General features: G+C 32.9%; 1 protein-coding gene across 2 annotated transcripts; it reads left to right on the top strand.

The window, feature by feature from the left end:
* LOC133194298 (attractin-like protein 1) lies at window positions 1-27,620 on the top strand. 2 transcript variants are annotated; one of them, XM_061330289.1, is made up of 28 exons: window positions 1-213; window positions 5,715-5,915; window positions 6,047-6,175; window positions 6,558-6,730; window positions 7,087-7,246; window positions 7,408-7,501; window positions 7,883-8,111; window positions 9,150-9,333; window positions 10,397-10,551; window positions 11,095-11,179; window positions 12,103-12,179; window positions 12,370-12,519; window positions 12,943-13,064; window positions 15,236-15,389; window positions 15,592-15,792; window positions 15,965-16,162; window positions 16,567-16,641; window positions 17,606-17,671; window positions 18,089-18,182; window positions 18,334-18,386; window positions 18,606-18,700; window positions 19,576-19,645; window positions 19,842-19,996; window positions 20,590-20,648; window positions 23,559-23,637; window positions 23,931-24,056; window positions 24,210-24,363; window positions 25,012-27,620. In XM_061330289.1, the coding sequence occupies exons 1-28, from the start codon at window positions 8-10 to the stop codon at window positions 25,107-25,109; spliced, it is 3,642 nt and encodes a 1,213-aa protein (XP_061186273.1). In that variant the 5' UTR covers window positions 1-7; the 3' UTR covers window positions 25,110-27,620. The 2 variants fall into 2 exon arrangements, with proteins under 2 accessions (XP_061186273.1, XP_061186268.1); XM_061330284.1 differs by lacking the exon at window positions 15,236-15,389 and adding an exon at window positions 14,013-14,187.

The following is a 27,620-nucleotide window of genomic DNA, read 5'->3' as shown; positions in this document are numbered from 1 at the left end:
TGACAAGATGGCGGACAAGAAGAAAGGAAAACTAACACAGAGCTATTTGTATTTGTGTTTAATTGTGTTAGTTTTAACTGTCCAGACAATATACACAGAAGTGGATACATGTTCATTGTCTAACTGTGTTGAGGGTAGATGTGTGAATGGATCGTGCGTGTGTGACGTAGGCTGGTCTCCACCTGAATGTAAACATTGTACTGGCAGAATCAGGTAAATAATGAACGGTACTTATGGGTCGAATGACTTCGACCTGCAGTGGGTTTGTTTAATTCTCTCAGTCCACCTGATTGTTTTTTCTCACATGTAAGGGGCAAAAATATTAGTTCAACTTCTGGATCCGATGTGTTACTACCAATATAACTGCCAAGTAAGCACTAAATGTTTTGTTGTCCCACTGAAGTATCTTCACCACATTTTAAGCGATCTCAAATAAGACTGGACATGTTTTCATAGAAAATGTCATTAAACGTTGGTTCTGTGGCACAGGTACTTGTTTTTGCCACAAACTTTAATAACACAAGGTATCTTAACTCCTAAATTTCATGGCATATGATACCCCCCGTAATTGGGAAAGTGTCTCTTTTCATTTTCTTCTGAAATAATTTATCTGCAAGACCACATAAAGGACCCTTGCCTTTATTATCTTTTTTCTGTGAAAACTGCATCAAGACATTGCTCGCCAAGTGGAAAAAAAGAGTGAAACATTTTCAATATAAAAGTCAAAGAGGGAATTCAACAGTCAGGGGTGAGACTTAAATCTGTCATTTCTGAAAAAAGATGGATAATCGTCATATTTACTAACTACGTATTTTCGTCATTTTTGTCAATATGACTTACTATTGTCATATTTTCTTTTTCAACTTAATTCTTCTATCCTGGTTACATAAAAGCGAAATTTGAATTCACCGCTGAAAGAAGAGTGTTTATGCAAGTTTCATTTCATCTGGGTCACTTATTACTGCCAACCACGTGCCTTAGAACATCAACGTGGAAGGTGAAAGTTATTATTTAGCGGTAAAATGTCGAATTTTGGTAGAACTAATTCGCCATTTTTACATGGCTTTTAGCCCTATAAAAACATATAGCGCACCATCTGAAAGAATACGTACTTGTAGAGAAAAGTTTCGACAAAAAGTTAAAGCCATAAAAAAAGTAAAGCGCCCCGTAAAACAATCGAGATATTTCAGTGCGCCCAGACCCTCCATTTTGAAAAAAGACGGAATATCGTCATTTTCGTCTTCTTTCCTATTTAATGCAAATAAATTGACAAATAACGCTTCCACTCTTATTTTTGCTTGGGAAATTTGTACTGTCAACATAACTAGTATTGTAGTCAACTGTATTAGAGAAATGAAGTTTGTTTACGATGTTTTTTGTCCTTTTTTTCGGTTGGTGGATCTAACATTTTTCAAAGAGAGGTAACTCGGTATTCTAGAAACACTCTAAATTTTTATGACTGTTTTTCGTCATTTTCTTAAAAATGACAAGTTTTAGTCTTAATAAAAATTTTATTTTATGACTAAAAATCATCATTTTAAAAGTGACGGATTTCAGTCTCACCCCTGACTGTTCAAAGATATTGAAATATTAAGAAAGCCTGCTTATGTCAAACCAGTCATTTTTTTTTTTTTTTTTTTTTTTTTAAACTAATGATCGTTTTCAGCAATCAGGGATTGTATTAGTTAATTATTTTGAGCAGGGAATTTGTATCAGACTAGCAATGCTGTACATGACTTTCTGAAATTTACAGCCTAGAGCTGTCTTTTTCATGAATAGTTTAAATTTCTTCAGAACCTGCATCAAAACAGCACATCGATTTACCCAAATGGACACAAATAGAACCCAAATGGAAACCTAAATGGACCCAAATGGAAATCAAATGGACCCAAATGGAATATTAAATATATATTATCGTATTATCAAGTTGTTACTTATTTAAAATGATGAAAATAATGAACTTGCAAATGGAGAGTACATGTATTAATTATTCATTTCTAATATTGTATTTTAAAATACGAATTCATTTCCTATCGTATTCTATACCTCGGCAAAATTATTGGGGGGATGGGGCGCCCCCCCCCCTTTCCTACAGCCATGAAAACTACTGTATACAGGGTTAATTTCGTCCCTAGTTATATTTCGCCCTTTCACACTTGCAGACAATTTTACCTTACCCCGTTTTAATTTGCCCAGTCACATTTTTGTTTAAGAAATTATACTTTTTTTCTTTGAATTTGCCCCGTCTTAAATTTGCCCACTTGTGTCTAGGGCGAAAGGGGCGAAAATAAAACGGGGGCTGAAAATTTCACTGTATACAGTATATAAACTTTAATATGAAATTCTTCAATTTTGTATTCAATGATATGCAAAAGTTGTTACAAATAGAAAAAAAAAATAATTCGTATTTTAAAATACAAAATTAGAAATGAATAATTAATATTCTCCATTTACAAGTTTATTATTTTTCATCATTTTAAATAAGTAACAACTTGAGAATATGACAATATATATTTGATATTCCATTTGGGTACCATTTGGTCCCATCTGGGTCCATTTGGGTAAATCGATGCACCTGCATCAAAATCTAGTTTCCTTACTGTAATCTCTTAATCTTGTATCTATCCGTCAGTCTGACTTCTATCATCATGCAATAACTGCACACGGAGGATGTTAGAAAAAGATGTCTGTAGATGTTGATTAGATAGCTAATGTCCTTTTTAACCAAATGACTTCTCTACACAGGTAAAGAAAGTGTAACTAGAGGCATCTATAGATTTTTGGGCCACTTTGTCTAAGTTCAAAACAAAATATCAAGATAATTGAAATGTCTGCCAACACTTTTCTATAACATCAGTAAAAGTATATATCTGTCAACACTTTTATATGTGTGTAACTGTCATTCATATCAGTATATTTACATTTCCAATGTCTTTGCCCGAGATAAAATTTCAAATAGTAAAAATACTTTATTTCTACATATATCTACTGCTTCATCCATAGGTGTGGTGAAAAAAAAAAATCACGTGTGGGGCGGGACAAATAGAGACAGAAGTGGGGCTTGTAGCACGTGAATTCAAGAGCATGTAAAAATAAGGAATAACTGTCAGATTTTTTTGTTTCATGACGATGATCAATCGATCGGCTTGTGTGATAATTTTATGCATAAACGCCTTTGGCGTTTATGCAAATTATCACGCAAGCCAATCGATTGATCACATCTTGAAACCAAAAAATCAGACAGTTATTCCTTAAATAGTCAATTACATATATAACAGTTCCCTTTTGAATCCCTTTATCTGTCCAATTTGATTGGTAAATTAGTTATATTTTTGTTTTTTACCCCTCAACAATAACACAGATATTTACTGGTATATAAGATAGAAATCAGATGATCAGATAAATCATTTCAAGCATCTATGTAAGTACATGTAACCAGACTTTGTCTGAACTCAACCTTTAAAATGTAAATGATGATTAAAAAAAAAATGCTTTTTCCCAAATGTTAAACAAAACAAAAAAACTTTTTAAAAAATTAATTTAATTAAAAGAAATCACAAGTAATCATGATTACATGATGTAAAAGTAATCAGATGTAATTGATTACTTTAAAAAATAACTAATCAGCTTCAAAGTTAGTAACTGTAATTTAATCGATTACTTTTGAGAGTAATGGATGCCATCCCTGGTGTAACATTAATGGAAACATTTGTGATCTTACTGATTGATCTTATCATTGTCTAGAACAAGGGTAACAGGGAAATATACTACCTGCTATCTTATAGATCTCATATATATACTGAAACCAACAGGGTAATAAACAATAAAGAAAGACCGAGGAAATGTAGTATCACACACTTAAATTCTTCTTACAATTGAGGAAAAACTTTAGCAGCTTTCTTTTTTGGCTATAATTTTTCAATTAAACTATCACACTAAATGGAACCATCTTAAATTGAGGGAGATTTTTTTTATTCCTCCAATAAACATGAACAATAAACAATAAAACTTAACGTCAGGTTGTGTAAATAACATGACATTTATAATGTTGTAAATTCTCTAATCAAACTCTTCAGATAACTGTTTTCCAATGCTGTCATTATATTGTTATATAAGGATGAATATAATTTGCTTCAGTGTTAACTGATTAAGTTAACGTGGCCTGTTTTATTGGATTAGGCTGAATAATTCAGAGTAGACCTGTGTCAAGCAGCAAAAGTATTGATTTTTAGGTTTTATTATGGAGTTGTGATTTTTCATCTTAAGTATACCTAAGAAGATTGATCCAAAATTTATGTGTACTGTTATCTTTTATGATTATATATTTACAATTCCAAATATTTTTTCCTTAAGATTGTTTGCAAATTAGAAAATGTTTACATTCTCATAAACTACCTTGGGGTGAGTAAGAATCTTTCCATTGTGATGTAATTGAAGACAAAAAATAGTGCAAACTTTTTTTTCAAAGATGATCATTGAATGACAAAAAAATATGTGTCAAGTCATCGGAAAAATAATGTGAATATAAGATATGAATTTAATTTTTGAGAATTCATGAGGTACATGAACTACAATGCTTCATGCCTGCATATTTATCATGAAGTGCTAACGTGCTTCATGAAATATGCCGGCTTGAAGCGTAGTAGGTCATGTCCTCATGAATTCTCAAAAAATTAAATTCATATCTTAAAATTATGTGCTATCCATCAAGTGGAAGTCATGAATGGTGCCATAAGAAGTTAATTTTTAAATCATTAAGAGCTCCTATGTATAGTTATGCTAATTAATCTATTACCTACAGTTGATGTTAAATCAAAAGCTTTTTTAGCTCACCTGAGCTGAAAGCTCAAGTGAGCTTTTCTGATCACCCGTTGTCCGTAGTCCGTCCGTCCGTCTGTAAACTTTTCACATTTTCAACTTCTTCTCAAGAACCAATGGGCCAATTTTAACCAAACTTGGTACAAAGTATCCCTGGGTGAAGGGGAGTTTAAATTGTTAAAATAAAGGGCCAAGTCCCCTTACAAGGGGAGATAATCAAGAAAAGACAAAAATAGGGTGGGGTCATTAAAAAATCTTCTTCTCAAGAACCACTGGGCCAGAAAAGCTGAAACTTAATATGTGGAAGCATCCTTGGGTAGTGTAGATTCTAAATTGTTAAAATCATGACCCCTGGGGGTAGGACGGGGCCACAATAGGGAATCCAAGTTTTACATAAAAATATATAGGAAAAATCTTTAAAAATCTTCTTCTCAAGAACCACTGGGCCAGAAAAGCTGAAACTTATGTGGAAGCATCCTTGGGTAGTGTAGATTCTAAGTTGTTAAAATCATTACCCCTGGGGGTAGGGTGGGGCCACAATAGGGAATCCAAGTTTTACATTGAAATATATAGGAAAAATCTTTAAAAATCTTCTTCTCAAGAACCACTGGGCCAGAAAAGCTGAAACTTATGTGGAAGCATCCTTGGGTAGTGTAGATTCTAAATTGTTCAAACAGGACCCCTGGGGGTAGGGCGGGGCCACAATAGGTATTACAAGGGAGGGGGGGGGAATCTGGTAAAGAACAGCATGACTAAAGTTACTCAGGTGAGCGATGTGGCCCATGGGCCTCTTGTTTTAATCATGATACATGTATCAAGTTTTTATGCTCTTACTTGAGTTTCCTTTAACAATAAAATCTTTTCTATATGCATGTTAAATCTTCTTCTTCTTATAGATTACAAAATACAGATGGAATAATCTCTGATGGTCACGGTAACTACTCTGAGGACAATAAATGTACGTGGTTGGTAGACACGGGGCATGAGAACACCTCTTTGTGGTTCCAATTCCATCAGTTCTCCACGGAGTGTGGCTGGGACCACCTCTATATCTACGACGGGGACTCTGCCTTCTCTCCCTTACTGGCAGCTTTCAGGTGACCAGACACAAAAAAGTTTTTTTTATTTTGTTTTCTTATTTCAAAGTAAAGACAAGGCTTTGGTAGAATGCTTTATAAGTGATAATTTTCTACTGTCATATATATTTCTTACTGAATTATCATTATAGTGGTTTAATACATAAAGATTACACGTCCACTACTGAACTACAAGAGATCCGAACCAGCTCAGGCAAGGCTTATCTGTACTTCTACAGTGATGCAGCGTACAACATGTCAGGGTTTAATATTACGTACAGGTAAATACATTATATAGATCAACAAATTTGCATCAATATTTTTTTTCTCTTAATTTAACAGTCTTTTGTAGGAAGCACCCCCCCCCCCCCCTCCCTCCACCACCAAAAAAAATATGGACACAAAAGCTCATTAAACATATATAGTCACTTTCCCAGCATTTAAACTAGAGTACTTAGTTTATGACTTATTGTATTTTGAATGTAAGAATAATTTTTTAGCTTGATATTTCAAATTTTAACCCGTTTGATCTGTATGTATATCAATCAAAGTTTATTTTTATTATAAAATCTATCAAAAACTGATTTTTATTAACAAAATATTGAAATTTTCAGGTCTTGTGATGAATAATTAAATGATTGTTGTTATTTTTTATATTCCTAGGACTGGTGGTTGTCCTAAGAACTGCTCAGGACGAGGGAACTGCTCAGGGGACGTCTGTATCTGTTACTCGGGGTACCTAGGGGAGAACTGTGGAGAAATCATATGTCCCAATAACTGCTCCCTCAATGGGGACTGTCTCAACAATCAATGTCAATGTCACGCAGGATTCACAGGTTTTGGGATTATTTACTGTATTCTGTCTTGTCTTATGGCAGGGTAATGGATGTGTTGCATTTTTGGATAGAAACAACAGTTTATGATATGAATGCAGTTCAGCTCTTTAGTGGTTAATGGCTCTTTATCTTTTATTTTGGGAGGGGGGGGGGTAAAAATAGATAGTCATAAAACACAGAAGAGCTGAACCGGATTCATATGAGTGTTTATGAAATTTTTTTACAAGGAGAAATATGTAAAGTAAATGATTTTATCTTCATTTTTCTTATAGCACTTTCATGTATTTATTATCATGCACATGGTATGTAAAACATATGAAGCACCTTCTTAAATATAAGTACAACTGAATTTCCAGGTGATGACTGCAGTTTGACAGCTGATAAGGCCTCTTGGCGACTTAAGTACTTAGAAAATGATCTCCTAGCCCGTGTGTCTTCTGGGGTGGCAGTCATCGGGGAGGATATATATTTAGTTGGCGGATACTTCTTCAACAAGTCTCAAGAATTCCTTGTTAAGTAAGTAGATCAAAATCAGATTTTATTGTAAAACATTTTGGCTTCAAATGTAGCAATGAAATCAAGTCCATGAAATTGCCTCTTGATCTTGATTAATTTGTCACTTCAGTGCATCATCCCATTAAATTGTACTTAAGATTAATTTGTTCATCCTGTTGCAGGTATAAAACATCATCCAATGATTTAGAGGTGGTCAATCCGGTTTCATTAGAGAGTCCCCCTCCTCGGTACGGACACTCCATGGTGGCCTATCAGGTAAGTTATATACACAGTTTGGTGACTTTGGTCATTCAATCTCTATTACATTGCATTACATTACACTATTACATTCTTTGGTCATTCAATCTCTATTACACTTTACACTTTATAATGGATCTCTGTAAATTTGTCTCTCTAAGTTCTTCTTTCAGAAATTAATGTAGACATTTGTATTTCATCCTGTTTTGAATTTGCAGGATTTAGATAAGTGTAAATATAAGTTTGTTATGAAATGGTTTGGATTCTATAGAGCTGTAGTTTTGCAGGCTATTGCTAAGTTTGTAGAAATATGATAAGTTTGTAGAAATAATCAGTTATTTGGTTGTAAAAGATTATAAACAAAGCCTTTGATATAATGGTCAGATTAAACATTTACAGAACAAGCTGTACGTATTTGGAGGAGTGGAAGGGAATGTGACATCAAGAGATCTGTGGATATTCAATACCACATCACTGAGTTGGTCGGTACAGCGTTACAACAGTACAGTACCTATACCAATGGGAGTAGCAGGACATACAGCTCATATTGTTAAGGGAGTCATGTATGTTCTCTTTGGTTACAGTCCAATCTATGGCTACCAGAATAGAATCCAGGAATACAATATAGGTAAGAATACCTGTATGCAGGTAGATATGGATGGATACCTCTGACTTGGAAGGTGTGTGGGGGGGGGGGGGGCAGAAATCTATCATTCTCTGTTTAGAACATATTTCACTGTCAATGTGGAATTAGAGGCAAGTTCTTAGCTAGTCCTCTCACAAACTGATCATGCATATGTATCCCTGTATGGGGAGGGCACCTGTTAGCTTGTAGAACTTGAATGTAAAGTAGGGCACCTGTAAGTGAGGAGGACGTGTGTGAGAGAAGGGTATCATTAAACTTTTACAACTTATATAGATAAGGGCACCTGTGTGTAGGTAGTGCACCAGTGAGCTTGTAGTTCTTTGACTGTTAACTGCTGGTAGAGATGCCTATATGTTGGTCATATGTATACTAGTATTAGCTTGTAAAATCTAACTGAGGGTGTGGACATCAGTGTGTAGGGCACCTGTTACCCTGTTGGTCTTGCTTAGATACATAAAATCACTGTGTTAGGGGAGGAAACGTTTACCTTGTAGGTTAAGTCAGTGTTTTGGGTTGGTATCTGTTTGCTTTTAAATCCTAATTGCAGACAAAGTGCAAGAGTCAGGAGTATAATGTCTTTAGATCTTAATTAACTTTGGCTTGTTAGACTAAATGTGGATGAAAATCTGTTGACTGTTACATTGAGTGTAGTGAGACCAAATATTAGCTTATTGTCTGTGTACCTCAATATAGGTAGGAGAATCTTTGTGTATATGAGTTTGTTTGGGGATGGAGGGCTTTAATCTTGTAGAAGAACATTTGGTGATTAGGATTTCAAACAAGAGATTTCATTGTCATTAAGAACCATGCATCAATGAACAAAATATTGTTAGTCTCTTGTTAGAAACTTAGATGGAGCTTTGTAAAATATGTGTAATAAGCTTTAGTGAATGGTTTCCAATTCTGGCAATTCATGATGACTATTATAATATATCTCTTGTTTAAGAAAATAAATTTCACTGTAGTAATTGCAGGTTTCTTTGTGTTTATAAAATTAAAAAATGATTGAAATAATTATAGCAAATGAAAGCTGGAGCGTGCCAAGGACAAGAGGAGCTCTGGTCCAGGGAGGATATGGCCATTCTAGTGTTTACTACCCCGCCCTTGATAAGATCTATATCTACGGAGGATATCATGCCCGCAGTACCTCTAACTATGATCTTACAGATCAGCTGTACTCATTTGAACCAGCTACAAGAACCTGGTGAGTTGGGGTTTATTTGGGGGGGGGGGGGGGGGAGATGGGTAATTCATTTTGTACATTTCAGTGCTTTAGATGGTATCCAAGTGTGATAACTTAAGGAGGTTGAATCCTGCCATCAAAAGTAATGAGAATTTTTTACCAAGTATATTTTTAGAATTTATACACATAGCTTTATTAAAAATCAAAACAAAAAATGGGGGTCAATGCACTTCTTTTGGCACTACAGAGCATTTAGTTTGACCTTTTTGCACTGTAAATACGTCTTACATATACATCAATTTTCAAAGTTTTTCCTCCAATATTTTTTGTTCAAATAAATTATGGGAACAAAAACAGTCTTATTTCATCTTAAATAGACACATTAAAATTTGTGACAACGAAGAAATTTTCAAATTACTCCGCATGTTCAATTATTTGACCTTTTTGCACTCAAACATTTTCATTTTTCTGGCATTAAAAATTTAACAAGCAAAAAAATCATTTAAAAGTAATGACATTTTACTGAATTTAAGAAGAATGGTTAAAAATATCGTATATATTCATAAAAGAATATTAAAAGTTGGAGTCTGTGATGTTAATTTTTAGATATTCCCAAAATAGTGCTAATTTTAAGCTTAAATTAGGGCTATTTTTTTTCTTCATTTTCACAATATATTTGCTATATTTATCAAATATGATGATAGAATTCATGACAGTTTATTTAATAGATAATTTAGGACCAGTATAAAACAACCCACTGCACAAAATAACTATATGTGCAGACTGTATGTAAAAATAGGAATCCAAACTTAACATACTTTTAATACTTCGAAAGAGAAAAAATGATCATTTTCTTCTAAAAAAAACCTTCCGCCACAAAATATAGTTCCTCATTCAATGCTTTTGGTATTGAATTTAATCATGGAGTTTTAACTGAATATAGTTAAATTGGCATTGTAGAATCCAAATTTATTGTAAGAATTAAAACATTATGCAGAATTTTTGAAATATAGGTTAAGATAAAAATCTGCTCAAAAGCTCAGGAGCGAACCTCGTTAATAGAAACTATTGTATTTTAAAATAGGATAAAATTACGTCGTAACCAGCTTCCCCGTTATCTTCACTCGGCTGTGATTATTGATGGAATGATGATTGTGTTCGGAGGAAACACCCATAACGACACGTCCATCAGTCTCGGGGCCAAGTGTTACTCACCAGATGTTTTACAGTACGACATCAGTAAGTCATGTTGACATTCAGGAATAAATTAAAACAACACTGCCTTTGATACTTGATTCTGTGTTACTCCGTACCAATCTCCTATGCAGAGTTATTGTTCGTTCCTCTCTCAGACACCTCTGCAATGGGCTCGCGTCAAAATTTTTGACATAAAGTAGAAAACATGATATTCCAAGGATTATTTCAAATTAAACTAATAGTACTGTTCTATATCTATTTAGGAAATATCTACCTTAAAAGACAAACATTAGCTCATGAATTAATATAAACTCTCTATTTCCCGTGCTTATCATTGTGATATATGCGAGCCAACGACAGAGGTGAGTGTATGAGCTGATGGTAGAGAGTGACTCAGTACAGTGTATGTTTAATGCTTGTAAACATCAACTTTTATTATATTATCATCACTTTCTGCACTACTTAAATTGACTCATTGTTTATTTATAGATGAATTATAACCTATTGCTCTAAAAGAGATTACAATTTGAATATGTAATAGAATTTGTAAATGTATGTATACATTAATTTTTTTTTTAACTTCAGAGTGTAACAAGTGGTCGCTGCTAAACTCTTCTGTACTAGCATCACACGGTGCTCGTTATGGTCACTCGGCAGTCACTGTCCAGAGGTGAGTTCTGAAGAATAACCCAAAAATTAATTCGAGGGATTGTATGGGGATCACTTATGAAACAAGCACCCCTGCCTATGTTATTGAAATTTAAATTCAAGACACTTGGTCATTCTTGACCAAAGGTTGTACATGTAGGTTAGAATCAGCTTAGACAAAGAAATTCAGTAGTACAAAAACAGAACATTGTTATAGTCTTTTTTTTTTTTTTAATACATGAACATGTGCATGTATTGTCTAATACAGTGACTTTTATCTGCTAGATAAAACGATGTGCTAATTTATTTCAAGATTTTTTGGAAGAAAAAAAGTTTTAATGCATTGTATATAGTCCAAGGACCTTTTTTTTTTTTAACTCAAATGGTCATTGGACAATTGAGAAATTTCCCTGCAATTGCATTATATAAATGTACATATATACAGTACATGTATAAGTATTGATGGTTTGATGATGTTTCCTTATTCTGTAATTGTAGATGCAGTAATTATAATAATAAATCTGTATTAAGTTTAGGCTATGCATGCCACTGATTCAACTCCACTTTGATACTTTACTGAGGGGTAACTTAAACATCTTGATGTATCCTTACCTTGCTTATGTCCCACTCTTCACAGGAAAATAAAATTGTCAGTATAAATTCTGATAGAAATATTACAGACATGTATTTTGTGAATGCTACATGTACATTGAAGTCTTGCAAAAATTAAAGTCTTACAAAATACAGTTGAACTGTGGTATCCAGAACACCTATATCTCGAATACCATGGATATGTCAAAATAATTTGGAAGTCTTTATGTATTTTATCCCCGATATCTCAAGTCCTCAGATGTCTTGAAGGTTTTTTTCCAGTCCCATGGAATTTTGAGATTATGAGGTTTGACTGTATATGATTTACAGTAATTGTCTGTTTTTTGACTGTAGGAATGGTAGAACAGAGATGCTGGTGTTGGGAGGGTTCAGTGGAGTCATGGAGCCCAATGCTCTTCTTCTGTCCCCAGGTAAATCATAGCATTCATTAACTACCAAAAATAGTAGTAGATAAAGACTAGGAGGTAATTGTGACATTATATAATATAAAAAATAATTATATTTAATAAAAGTCATTCAGGATCATATGTTTTTTACAGTATTTAAGACAATCTTTTGAGAGAATATTAAAAGAGGTTCAACTATACTTCTCTTCCACAGGGAATTGCTCTTATCACATATCAAAAGAGGACTGTTTGAAATCAGTACAGGGAAGGTCATGTGTGTGGGCAGAGGGGCGATGTCTGTCCTTGTCTGACCTTGACCCCAGTGTGGTCGGAGCTGAGGAAAAACAGTGTGACCCCACGGAAGGTAGGTCCCCCTACAGCTTCATTTGTACAAAACATTAGCAAATTAATTGTAACAAATTAGAAAAAAAGACATTAAATGGAAGTGGAGGTAAGATCTCTCAAGTTTTAAATAAAAATAACCATTAGAGGTAAAGTTTTATTTTGTAATACATCTGTAAACACTGTTAAATACTTGCTGTAGGAAATGATGGGTAAAATTTTTTATTGTTTCATAAACTTCAAATTGTATAATGGGTATTGTTTTAGATGTGTAATGACCATGTTTTGTACTTTTTTAAAGTATAAATTCATGGAAAATCTTTTATTGATAAATGTTGGCAATAATCATTCGGACAATTGTCATTCATTAGTTTCCTTTCTTTGTAAAGTTTTAGATCAATATTAAACCAGATGATAATGTACAATATATATTGTAACTGTGTAGGTGGTGATAAGCAATGTGGTACCTTCACGACGTGCCCCACCTGCCTGTCCACGTCCTACAACTGTGTGTGGTGTCTCAATAACTGTACCACGATAGACCAGTGCTCTAATACCAATCAGATGGTAGGTCATTTATACACAACTGAAAATTAATCAAACAGGGTTTAAATTTGATTTGTTAGACAAACTTTTTTAGTTTCCTTAAAATGATCTACCAGTATGTGCATTGTCAAATTAATGGCTTACTCTTGATGTTTTATAAGTTACATGTACATAATTTGGAAAAAGAAAGATGACAATATTGACAATAATAATGAGATGTGATATTATATACATGTATGAGATAAAGTTTATGGATGATGAACCATGATATTATATATAAGATAAACATTATGGATGATGAACTGTGACAATATATATGAGATAAACATTATGGATGATGAACCCTGACTTTGAGGAGTAACACTACCCTAGCTTTGTGTTGTAATTATTTACTTACAAAATTCTTTATACCCGTACACAGAAACTTCACAGTAAAGGGAGAAAATTTGGCTGCATTCAATCCTTTGAAATAGTGATGTACCGTACATGTAATTTTTTTTCTTTTATCAAAAGAGGACCTCTAACTTTTAAAATTATATGACTTTGTCATGTATTTAGATTGAAGTTATTCTTAAGTCACATCAAATAAAGCCCCCCTCCCCCTCCCCAAAAACATTTTTTTTTTTTATATTCCCTTACAGCCTTCAATATATATATACTGTAAATCACTTTTTATTCGCAATAATTTTATTTTATCATAATTACACGAGACTCTGCTTGTGAAAATTTCATTCTCACGCATATTTGTATTATCAAAGATTATAAGAATAACCGAAAATAACTGAAACATAAATAACAAATAACTATCTCGAGAAAATAAGGTGCCGCAAAAATTTAGTAATCTACACTAGACTGCTTGTTTAGATATATGTATTTTGTTGTTGCACATTTGAGCATGTTGAGTTTGTTTATGTGGCTGTATTTTTAGTTTTGGGTTTGCTTTTTCTTTTCTTTTTATTGTTTCTTTAGCAACCTGAGTTTGCCGGTGATCTTTCACAGTGCTCAAGTCAGGGGGAACAACCCTGCTCTGAACAACACAGATGTCAGGGGTGTAACTCCTTCCCTGACTGTCAGTGGAGGTCTGATGGATGTAAACCTGTCTCCCAGGAAAAAGACAACAACAAAAATGAGAAAAATGTCACTGGTTAGTATTGAAGCATTAAATTTTTACCTGTAATATATATACAGAGGCATATGGACTGGCTTGTTATCTACTGTATTTTATTTCATTGTCCTTTATAGCTTACTAGTTTAGCCATTAGTTTGGCCATTGTAAACTTTATTAGTCTTTGTAAACCTTTGAAAATATTTATGGAACTTGGAAAGACTTCTCATTATCAAAATTTTTTTTCCCAATGATTAATATTGCTCACAGATTTAGTCATCACAGTTGGTTATTTTGAAATACATAGGTAATTTTTACCCTGAACATGCAAGGGTGACCCCATTTTTGACCCCTTTTCCTCCTTATTGTAGGTCCTAATCATCTATACCTACTAATATCCTGTAACTGGTTGTGAATGTATGCCATGTTAGATAAGAACAGCTTAAGATTGCTGGACTGTATTCGATGTAGGCTATTAGTTTTATCAGGGTGGGATTTATTTACGCTATGTAGGCGGTCACAATGCTCTTGTTAAGTTTGTCAGCCATATGAAGTCGCTTTACATGCTTTAAAGATTTTTAAACATTTGACTAACACTGAGAAAATAGAATAACCCATGTCAGTGTAAAGCCACAAAAAGTAGTTGAAAGTTTTACATGGGGATAAAATTTAAAAAAATATTAGTCTTAAAAATGACGGGGGTATTAGTGTTTCAGAACATTATGAAAGCATCTGTTTGTGACGTAAATTTAAATTTCTTCAATTCTTCGTGTTATCATTACCATCAAACATGCTTCTCTTGTTTATGTATCTCACTGATTTCTTGCTTTCTTTGTCATATTTTTTTTTACTTTCTCTTTTCTTTGGTCTTGTTGCTTTTGATATTGTCTTTTGCTGCATGATTTTTGGGAATAATTATTTTGTGGTATTAGTCATTAGGAAAAGTAGAAATTATCTTTTAAATTAGTAAAAAGAAAAAAAGGGGGGGGGGGTCTTCAACATAAAGTCAGTGAACACAGTGTTACTCCTCAGAGGGATTTTACGAGATCCCATTCAGGTGTTTTTAGTCCACTTGACTGATTTTTAGATCACGTCTGCTCGCATTCATCGCTGTCCCTCTAAACACAGCAGTGTGTGTTCTCTCTTCCACAACTGTGTGGCATGTGTACAGTCCAAAACCTGCAAGTGGAATCAGACTGTTAAAGAATGTCAGAAACGCTCACATGCTATCGGGACTCACTGTAAGAATTGGTGGATGTTTCAGTAAGAAAGGGAGATAAATCTGTTTTAAGGGAGATAATTCTATAAGTAGGGAGATGAGACTACTGTGAGTAGTTTCCAGGAATCATTATTGTCCCTTTGCTCACTTGATGTTATACACTTATTTTATGAACTGTCATAAACTTCTTCGCTTACCTTGTATTTTTTTTTCTGTTGACTCAGATACATTTGATAACTTTGATGACCCAGAAAAGACTCAGTGCCCTACACCTTGCTACATGAACAAGACATGTGAGACCTGTACATCACAAAAATGTATGTGGTGCAGTAACCAACAGAAATGTGTGGAAACCAACGCCTATGTGGCCACATTTATATACGGCCAGTGTATGGAATGGACCACAGACAAATCTAAATGTCCAGGTAACTTTGGTGAAGTCAAACATAGTGATTAAAATTCATTCATTCATTTTTGTATTTAGTTTGAAGAATCAGGTTTTCTGAGCAATGAAATTTTTGGAAATGTTGAATACATGTTTTATTAATGCCACTTCAAAATAATATGTCATGTAAGAACTTAAATTTCTCTTTGTAGCAACTCGATGCTCTGATCTTCACTCTTGTAAGGATTGTCAATCTAACCCTATGTGTGGGTGGTGTAATGATCCCAGCAACACAGGGATTGGTCGATGTATGGAGGGTGGAGCCTCAGGACCTGTCAATCAAACTGATCACCAGCTCACTGACCTTAGCAAATGTCCAGCCAATCAGTGGTTTTTTATCAACTGTCCAGGTTAGAAGATGACAGGAATAATTAGAATCTTTCATTCATTGTTAATTCCGTAACTGTAGATTCCTAATTTTACACGAGTACTTAATACCTTGAAATGACTCGAAGATGTCAAAACAGGAAAATATGAATTCACAAATACTATTTTGAGCAAGGTATTTTACATGTATTTTAGCAATATAAGAATAAAAGCGAGTAATTTCATTTGGCAAGTGGTGCTTCTTGTGAAATTATGTGATAATAAATTCTTCACTTATATTTAGAAATCTAAATGTACTGTACTTTAATATGTAAATAAGGAAATAATTTGCATTGAATTTTCAAAGATTACGTGCATGTATTGTGTAATGATTAATCATAAAATTAATTGTCAGGAAAATCATTTTTAAAATCCTGTTTTATTGTAGATTGTCAGTGTAATGGACACAGCACGTGTCTGAATGTGACGGGAGTGTGTGACAGTTGTCAGAACATGACGGAGGGTAAGGAATAGACTGGGTCTGCACCAATAATTACAGAATACAATGATACTGACAGTGTCTGATCCAATAATTACCAAACACAATAATACTGACAGTGTCTGATCCAATAATTACCAAACACAATAATACTGACAGTGTCTGATCCAATAATTACCAAACACAATAATACTGACAGTGTCTGATCCAATAATTACTGAGTACATTAATACTGACAGTGTCTGTGCCATTAATTACTGAATAAAATAATACTGACAGTGTCTGGTCCAATAATTACAGAGTACAATGATATTGACAGTATCTGGGCCAATAATTACTGAGTACAATAATACTGACAGTGTCTGGTCCAATAATTACAGAGTACAATGATATTGACAGTGTCTGGTCCAATAATTACCAAGTACAATGATATTGACAGTGTCTGGGCCAATAATTACAGAGTACAATAATACTGACAGTGTCTGGTCCAATAATTACCAAGTAAAATAATACTGACAGTGTCTGGTCCAATAATTACCAAGTAAAATAATACTGACAGTGTCTAGTCCAATAATTACCAAGTACAATAATACTGACAGTGTCTGGTCCAATAATTACCAAGTACAATAATACTGACAGTGTCTGGTCCAATAATTACCAAGTAAAATAATACTGACAGTGTCTAGTCCAATAATTACCAAGTACAATAATACTGACAGTGTCTGCACAAATAATAACTGAGTACAATGATACTGTCAGTGTCTCCTTCAGTAATTACCAAACATTATAATACTGATAGTGTCTGCTCTAGCAATTACTGAACAGAAAATACTGTCAGTTTCTGGTCCAACTATTACTTCAAACAATAATTTTGACACCTTATGTTGTAAATTATAGTAATTTTTCATCTTCTTAATCTTCTAAAGTAAAGTTCTATAAATTTCCTGGAAATTTAACAAAATTACAATTTATTGTTTATTCATTTCAGGCAAGTCATGTGAGAGATGTGTTGATGGTTACTATGGTGATGCCAGTAATGGTGGAAGTTGTTCTGGTGAGTGATGTGGTTTTCACGATTAGACATTATTCTGACAAGTGTGTTTGGACTTTCCTTCAGAAAGGATCATTAGTGAACAAAGTACAATCTAAACAAGGACAAGTGGAAAGTGGAGCATCTCCTCATAAAAGATACATCAATAATGTACATTATAACTTCTGTTACACACACACTCACTCACACACACAAGGGCATTACTGTATCCCCTCCAACTTCATTGTGAGGGGATAACAAATGTAGAAAACATCATTTAAACCACCAAAGATTTTATTATATTGAATATGGTACATGTAATAGCTAAAAGAGAAGATTATTGAATGTATAAATACAATGTAAAAACTTTAAGCATCATGAACCATGAACCATACCAACACTTTTAAGTTTAAATCACCAATTTTTTTTTTTAATATTTAGCTTGTCAATGTAATGGACAGGCAGACTCGTGTGACAGGAAGACTGGGGCGTGCTACTGTAGAACCAGGGGAGTCATCGGAGACCAATGTGAAAAGTTAGTAGGGGAAGGGAAGAAAATTCAGAAATTTAGTTCATGTTCTAAATTTTATGCTGAGATAATACATAGTTTGATTGATGGCTAAAAACAAAAACGTTAAAGAAAGATAAAAATGTATAGTTTTGTATCATTTTGAATGTATTTTCAGGTGTGATGAACCCCATAAATATTTTGGAAATCCTAAAACAGGAACATGTTATTGTGAGTAGTTTAAGATGACATTGCACTTGTGTAAGATTTCTAAATTACATGTGTGTTGTGGTATTATATGGTTTACTCTTCTGTAATAATAATATTTCCAATAATACCCATTATACATGTAGGTAATCAGATATGTTTTCATTAATGCATGATTTGAAATGTCCATAATACGTAATCAATAATATTTCCATGAATACAGTATGCGAAATGAATTTCCAGATAACTTGGTAACGGACTACCAATTCACCTTTAACCTTTCCAAATCTGAGGACAAGTCGTACACCCAGATCAACTTCATGAACATCCCTTCTTCGGTAAGGCTGAACTAAAGTTAATGTTTATAAATTACTATACCGTCCTCGGAAGGCTAACATGAGTATGCAACAAGTTCAAGTGAGCTAATTTAAAGCCAGTTTGTTGTCTTTTTTTCTGTCATAATACTTGACCTCTTTGGCTGACATTGATGATGTTGGATGGGGGAGAGTTGGTTAAAGATTTTGGAGCAGGTTCAATTACAACCAAGACTAAACTGATGATGCATGTAATGATTAGCATTTACTGTACTTTGAATCTTATAATTTACTCATAAATTATTTAGTGGCTAGTTTTCAGTTTGTATATCTTCATATAGATGAACCGTACATAGACAAACCTTTGGTGTGTTGCATGTGGGAACTGGAAATACATTCTTACTTCAGTTCTACAATTTTTTAAATGTTAATTTTTTCCTTACAGAGAACATGTACATGTATTTGGGTTTTTCAATCATTTATCATATACATGTATTTATTTTGCTCAGCCATAAGTTACACAAATCATTTTTGCATAAAGGGATTTTAATTTTCATTGATTTATGACCACTCCAATCCATTATTTAGAAATAAACATGAAATGGAAAAAAAACAGGAAACACGTTTGACTATCTTTTAAAAGCAAAATTTCTCAAACTGATTTGGCGGTCTTGAGGAAAGGCTTGAGCTGCAAAAGAAGGTAGAATGACTCGGTGATATTTTGTAAAGATAACATTGTAGCATCACAGATAAAAATTGAGTGAAATTAACTCAAATTAAGGGTATATTGAGAATTGTACTAGATGCCTGTCATAAAAAATGTGTGCATTGTAAGATAATTTTTATTATAGTGTTATGGTATTAAAATTATTTAATAATGCACTTTATTTATTTTGTAGAGTGAACGTGATGTGGACTTTAAAGTGAACTGCTCTGGTGTAGCTTACTTAAATATAACAATGAAGAAAAGTAAGGGTTTAAAATTAAATAGCAGATCGTAATTATTACAATTCTTTTGGTGTCAGTTGTTTTCCATTAAAATTAATCTCTTATATTAAATGTACAGATGGATTAGACAGCAGATATTTTATTTATACTGATATATGATTCTTCAGTTTCTTAGTATTGCAGACTTTGTTTTAGTTGCGAGTTTGTCTGTTTGTAGAATCTCAGGGTGACAGGGAGACAATGATCGTCAAACAACACTCATGTAATTACTTCAGGGCCAAGTTTGACCATGGGGAATATTCGTTTGGACCCTCAGAAAACACTACATTCCTTGTATATGTTTATGGGTTTAAAACCCCATTCTGGCTACAGGTTTGTCATTGGGCCATTTTTGAAATCCCTATGTTGGAACTCTTTTGAAATGAAAAGTACTTTTAGTGCCTCATTCTTTTGACAAGGAAATAGTACAGGTACCTCAAGTAAATATACATGCAAAAGAAGAGTACAATATGAATTTAGATATTGGACCTAAATTTTGAGTTACATGATACAGAATGTTTTTAAAATGCTGTTTTCTTGTGATTCCTATTTATCAATTTGAAATGATGTTAATTTTCTATATGAATTTGGGGGGAGGGGATTTTTGTTGTTACAATGAATATTTAAGAACTAATCAGCCACCTGAAACCAATTACTAGATACTTCCTTTTTAAGAGTATGATGATGCCACTTGGCTTACTTTTCCTGATCTCTTTTACAGAAGAATTCCTTCAAGGGAACTAAAAATGGCATATTATGTGTTTATTGAAGTGATAACATCTATAAAAGGTCTTATTTCTTGTCATTTTTAAGAATTTCAATCAATTGAGACAAAGATAGATAGAAAATATTGTTTAACTGTTGATTTATCAGATCATGAACACATTAATTTATCTGCAGTTGAATACAATTTTTTTTCCTTTCAGATCTCTTTCTCACAGTTTCCCAAGATAGATTTGGTTCACTTCTTTGTAACATTCTTCAGGTATTAAGTACTTTAAATATACACTCTGTACTTTTAATTAGCCAAAGAGAAATAATTATTTCTGTGTATTTACTGATCAAGTTACTGTACTTCACTTTATAGACTCAAACCATCACATGCAAAACATTACTGGGTAAACAGCAGTTATTTTTATCAGCCAAAAAAAAATGTTGAGTAATTTTGTACAACATGATGTTATCTTTATAAAGACATCAAATTGGTAAAGTGAAGGTATTCCTTGATGACACATATAAAAGCTTCTAAGATTCCTGTCAATTTTGGTAAACAAGAACTTTATTTGGAAACACAGGTATCAGTAATTGGCAGTGCTCGAGTTTATCAGTACTTGACAGTTACTTGATTGTATCAACACTTGACAGTTACTTGAGTTTATCAATACTTGACAGTTACTTGAGTTTATCAATACTTGACAGTTACTTGAGTGCATCAATACTTTTTTTTTTCTTTTATTAAAATCATAATAGGTCACAAACATATCATAACATCAATATTAACGTCATATCAGATATTAGTATTAGATAAAAATATACAAAGATGCATAGTAGTCAATATCATTATAACACACACACACATATATATATATATATATATACATACATACATACATATACACACATATATACATACATACATATATATACATATACACACACACACCCACCCACACACATCCTCTCACACATATATATATATATATATATATATATTTTACAAAAAATCAGCTAAATCATGATAAATATCACTTCTAATCTGACCAATCTTTCTAAGAACATCATTTTGAATATAAAGCATATATTTCAACCTGTGAAGGGGATTTTCCTCTGACATTTTCTCATTTTGTAATCTACATTTCATCTTATATTTATACATAGTGAAGCTAATAAATGCTAACAAATTATTAAAAAGCAAAGTTTTTTCACTACTTTCATTATAAAATCCAAGTACAATTAATTTCCAAGTAATGTCAAATTTTAGAAAAAGGCTCACTTTTTCCCATATGGGTTTAATAATTTTCCAATCAAACAGGAGATGTTTTGTATCATCTTCATTTTCACAATTTTCACACAAAGGAGAAATATCTTTGTTCCACTTGCTTACAGAAACATTGTTGTTCAAAATACCATGTAATAATTTATAATTAAATTCTGATATTCTCTTCTCGTACATATTTGAAATCTTGTTTTTATAAATATTTTTCCATATACAACCATCCTGAACATTAAATATTTTTTTCCATCTGTTTTCAAATAAAGGTTTTTGAAATTTCATACCAATAAAAATTGCTTCTTATCTCTCGAATTGATTTTAAAACCTGTTTTTTAAATAAAAAATACATGTTTGGTTTTACTTTCAGTCAAAAATTTGTTTATACTCTTTAACAGCTTTTTTAAGCATATAATATTCACATAATATGTTATTTTTTCGTTTCAAGTTGTTCAAAAAATAATTGATATCATACATTTCCCCTGATTCGTCAAATATAACTTTAATATACAAAATACCACTTTGTTTCCAATTTTTAAAACACAGGGTTTTGAATTAAATTGAAAAAGATTATTATTCCATAAAAATTCACTTAAAAATTCGTCTCTCTTTAAATTATTGGCATTTCTTTGCATTTTACATCTGTTAAATGCTGTAAACACATTGCCGTAAAATTTTGGCAGATTCAACATTTTGAAAAACTCGGATTCGATAAAATTACACTCGCTAGTTTTGATAATATCAAATACTGAGATATTGTACTGTTGCAGAATATTATTAAGAAATCGGTGTGTAACACTTTCTATTTTAACTATTCTGCTAATCCATGATGCCTTTGCAGCATGAAATTTGCTTTCAACATCGACGATTCCAATTCCACCGTTTTCAACATTACCAATAAGAGTATTTCTTTTAATTCTACCTCTTTTTTTCCATATAAAGTTATATATGAGCTTAGAAACATTTTTGAAAAAAAAAGACGACATTTGAATTTTGTCGTATGAAGGCATTATACAATATCTCAGAAATAACTAATGTGTTTATGATGGTACATTTTCCGAATATTGTTAGATTTCGTCTTCTCCAGACACTTAGTATTTTTTCAAGTTTTCCAAGTTTACTTGTCCAATTTTTTTCATAACATTCAACCTTGTCATGCCCTAAATAAATACCGAGAGATTTTACACAAGTTTTGGCGATTTTAACTCCATTAATATCTGTCTCATTGGCGAATTCATTTATCAGGGAGCCAGTTAATATACATTCCGTTTTTTCTAATTTAAGTTTCGGTCCAGCAACTTGTATCAATGTGTGTGTATCAATACTTGACAGTTACTTGAGTGTATCAATCCTTGACAGTTACTTGAGTGTATCAATACTTGACAGTTACTTGAGTGTATCAATGCTTGAAAGTTACTTGAGTGTATCAATGCTTGACAGTTACTTGAGTTTATCAATGCTTGACAGCTACTTGAGTGTATCAGTACTTGACAGTTATTTGAGTGTATCAATACTTGACAGTTACTTGAGTGTATCAATGCTTGACAGTTACTTGAGTTTATCAATACTTGGCAGCTACTTGAGTGTATCAATACTTGACAGTTACTTGAGTTTATCAATACTTGACAGGTACTTGAGTGTATCAATGCTTGACAGTTACTTGAGTGTATCAATACTTGACAGCTACTTGAGTGTATCAATACTTGACAGTTACTTGAGTGTAGCAATACTTGACAGTTACTTGAGTGTATAATGAGTTGGATGAGAACAGCTGTAAAAAGTTGTATTTTACAGTAACAGATGGGTAGCTATTAAATGTCTGTTCACTGTAAATCCATTCCAAGAGGTTCTGAGAATAAATTAGAAGTGCTGTCAGACTGTAATGATTTGTTTGTTCCATTTCAGTTGTTTCCTGTCGCTGTTAATTATAGCTGCGGTTCTATACAAGATCAAACATAAATATGACATCTACCGCCGGAGACAGGTATGTGATGCATTGATTCTTGTTTACTGTTTTATAATGCTTGTTTGAAATAATTTGTGTCATTTCCTGAGTGCAAAGTTATATAAAGAGAAGAATAGAATGATGCTTGCTTCCTAAGTAAAAAAGTGAAAAAGTTAGATTGGTCTCATGTCATTTGTGTCTGATACTAAACTACAGTCAAACCATGACTGACATTTCAATGTATATTCAAGATAATAGTGTTCAAGATACAAAAGTTCCAGGGACTCGTATTTCTTACCAGACCTAAATAAGAATTTTGTCATCATTTTCAGCGTATGATGGTGGAGATGGAAGAAATGGCAAGTCGGCCATTTTCTTCAATCACTGTGGAGATAGACAGAAAGTATGACCCAATCGGAGCAGAGAAAAAAGAAACAGATCTCAGAAAGCGTAAAAAGGTCAGGAACTTTATAAAAGTATTAAACAATTTGCTATTATAAATGATAGAACTTCCGAAAATGATTTGCACACTAACAAAAGACTTTTTGTAGTTCATGAGTAGATAATTAATAGGTTAAATAATATTTCAGTTTTTTGTTTGGCTTTTCCAGACTAATACAAAACCCAGTCAGATTGCGTATGAGCCACTAAATCACCAGAAGGCTGCAGTTATATCACTGATTGTACAGCTACCAACGGGGGATGATGAGTGGACCCCTAATGGGGCCTCAGGGGTAGCCATAGCCAGTGCTCTTGTCACAGTTGGTAAGTCTAGATCCTTAATGGGGCCTCAGGGATGTCAATAGCTATTGCTCTGGTCACAGTTGGTAAGTATAGACTCCTATTGGGACCTCAGGGATGTCAATAGTGCTCCGGTCCCATGGTACCTCAGGGATGTCAATAGCGCTCTGGTCCCATGGGACCTCAAGGATGTCAATAGCCATTGCTCTGGTCACAGCTAGGAAGTCAAGACTCCTATTTGGGTAACTCAGGGATGTCAATAGCAATTGTTCTGGTCAAAATGAGTCTGGCCCCTGAGAGAGAGATATAGGCAGTGATGAATGCTTTATTCAGTGGCTTAGTATTGATCATGTTAAAGACCTCAGACAATCATTTCTACAATAACTAGTACAGTTTCACTACTGTCAAATGGGCATTTTACATGATTTTAATCATTAATTAGGCAAGCCACTAGATGACGGATTGATTTAGTAAATAAGACACAATAGAAATGTACAAAGTGTATGTAAAAGTCCTATTTATGAAATATTTTGATGACATACATTGTCCAGTGAGTAGTTGTGAATCATACTGTTCTTGTACAAGTTACAGAAGTCTCAATAGAAGTCATTATTCCCCTTTGCAATTAACTGCTTTTTCCTAGCTTATTAATTTGAACCATTATTTTTTAAGGCCATCATCGAAAGCAAAGCTTGGAACATGGAGGGAAGGGGGACAAAAGTAAACATAAAAAAGTGTTGTTTCCTGGGAACCAGGATATGTGTGTCTAGTATCGAGAACACTCCCCAGGGATCCACCCTCGTGTTCACAGGAAGTGATTATTGTGTGTTACTGAAAAGGGGGGTTATTGATTAACCTTCCTTCATGAATCTTACAAAAAATCAAGGTGCTAATGAAAATACAAAAAAAAAAAAACACATTTGTTGCATCTGTTTCAACAATGCAATGTTACTTACAAAGAAGAATACTTACAGCTATTGTATATGTGTTATATATTTAAAGATTTTAACATTTTATGATTCCAATCAGAGTCGTTGATTTCCTTATTTTATTTTTGCATTAATTTAAGTCTGACATGTGTTAGAAACATGTTGTTTATTTGTGTATCTGAATGATCATGGTTGTCTTCTAGAGTTATGTCAAATTCTCACTAGTCATTGGATCTTGATTTTTCACAATGCTCATTTTTTGGTCATGTGTTGGAAAGTATGTTTCAGAATTTACAAACGTTAACGGGTTTTAGGTTGCCAAAAGTGCTATCAGCTCCTTTTACTTTTAGTCAGTCTAAACATTGATTGGGAAAGTCAATATAAACATTGATTTGTAAAGTGTAGCAGTTGAGTGATTTTTGTTACCGTTAAAGTGGCATTTGATACGACATCTACCTTCAGCACATTTTTCCATCATCATCATCATCATCTTCCTATCATTGCCAATATCCTTTTTTTCTGTGATATTTTTCCCGTTTTATTTTTTTATTTGTAAATACTTTCTCTAAACATCTCCAAGTATGATTGTTGTATAGTATGTAAATAGTAACTCACCTGTGTTATCTGTTGTACATATATGTAATGATTTTTGATTTGTTGATGGCTTTATCACTATTTTCACAGTTTTTTGTACAGAACTTATAAAAACAAATATGATTTTCCAAAAAAGAAACTGACTGCCTGATTTAGACTCAAAGTACAGGGCTCTCGATTCTCTATATTTGGGGCCATTCAAAGGCCCCATTCCCAATTCAAAAAAGACACCTTTTTTCCCAATTGATTGTGTTAATTTTCTCAATCTGTCACTTCCCCAAATATTAAACAACATTTAGAAAGATATATAGTTACTAAACTTGTAATTCATATTTCTCTGCTTTACAAAACAGAAATTAAGTTGATAACAACCACCAGAAACTCAATATATTATGAATTTAATGTGTAATGTCTAGTTATGATTTTCCCAAAATTACCCAAAAGGTCGCTAATTTTCCCAATTTTTATGGCCCCGGCCCCAGTCCCAAAAAGTGGTGTGAGAGCCCTGAAGTAACAAAATGTAATAATGATACATATTAATGTTTGTTCTTTATGTATATATAGTTGTTGGGAGATGCTTGATTCATATTCATTCATTCTTGTGCACAATTTTTCATGAACAGTCATTGATTTTACAGCAGTCAGCAAAATATCACAATCTACTGTTTGTCAGAAAGCCAGATCTACCAAAGTCATGTACAAAATTCATTATAATCAAATATTGTATATACTGATAATTTATTGATCTTATTACACTTAAAATTGATGTATGTTTGTGTATGCGTGTCAGAGAGAGAGAGACAGAGAAGGGAAGAGAGAGAAAGAGAGATGTACTGCAAGTTGGAATGGTGAGTGATATGAAAATCATGTGTTTACATATCTATATTGTGATAATTGATGTGATTTTGTTTGTCTTTTTTCAGTGAATTTTATGTGCATTCCACACATGAAATATCCACCTATGTTTGATGTTGAGAATATGCATTATTATATTTGAAAACAAAACTTTTCAATTTATTAATTTAATCAAATATATATTGAAACAGACTGGCAAGCATTTGTAAAATAATGTTAGTTTTTTTTTTCTGAAAGTGTAAGTAATTACTGTAGTCTGAACTGAAAATATTACCAGGTATATAAAATTTTCAAAGGAGCTTACTTTTTAGAATTTATTTTAAATGGTCCTTACAAATTTAGTATATTTTATGTAGATTTTGATCTAATTACATTATATAATTCTACATATGTGCTCACAATGAGTTCATATTTTGATGGCATAATTATGTTTTTGTTGTGTGTGTGTTTACTAAAACTTTTCTGTTGTATCAGGGGCCCTATTTTAAGGTTCAGCATGAGATTTTTTTCACAATGTAAATTTTCTGCAGATTTATATTGTAAGATTGTCATTTTGTGAAATTGTTAGACATTAATGTCCAACTCCAGTTTCTCTCTATTTCTGTCTGATTCTGTAAATGCAGTTAATTTAGAAAGTAATCCAAAGTAATATAAAGTATTATTTACGTTTGAATTAAAAATTATTTTATTTTCTGATCATTTTTTACAAAGAAATTTTGTTTAAAAACAATGCCTCATGGTGTAACATGAGAGATGATCTTTAAGCTTTTACCAATATATAACTGGATGAATGTCAGAGAGAGAGTTATATGTGTGTCCTTTGTTTTTCTGAGTGTTGTAGTTGATCACGTTTGAGTACACATGTAGTCTATGGAATGGTGGAAATAAACAGAAAACAGCTGA

This window comes from Saccostrea echinata, unplaced genomic scaffold (assembly GCF_033153115.1).
Source record: "Saccostrea echinata isolate AGI-Se365-2 ecotype Australia unplaced genomic scaffold, CSIRO_AGI_Sech_v1 ptg000001l, whole genome shotgun sequence".
NCBI classification, from domain to species: Eukaryota; Metazoa; Mollusca; class Bivalvia; order Ostreida; family Ostreidae; genus Saccostrea; species Saccostrea echinata.
The sequence above is the reverse complement of the archived record's forward strand: the minus strand, read 5'-3'. Positions and strand labels throughout refer to the sequence as shown.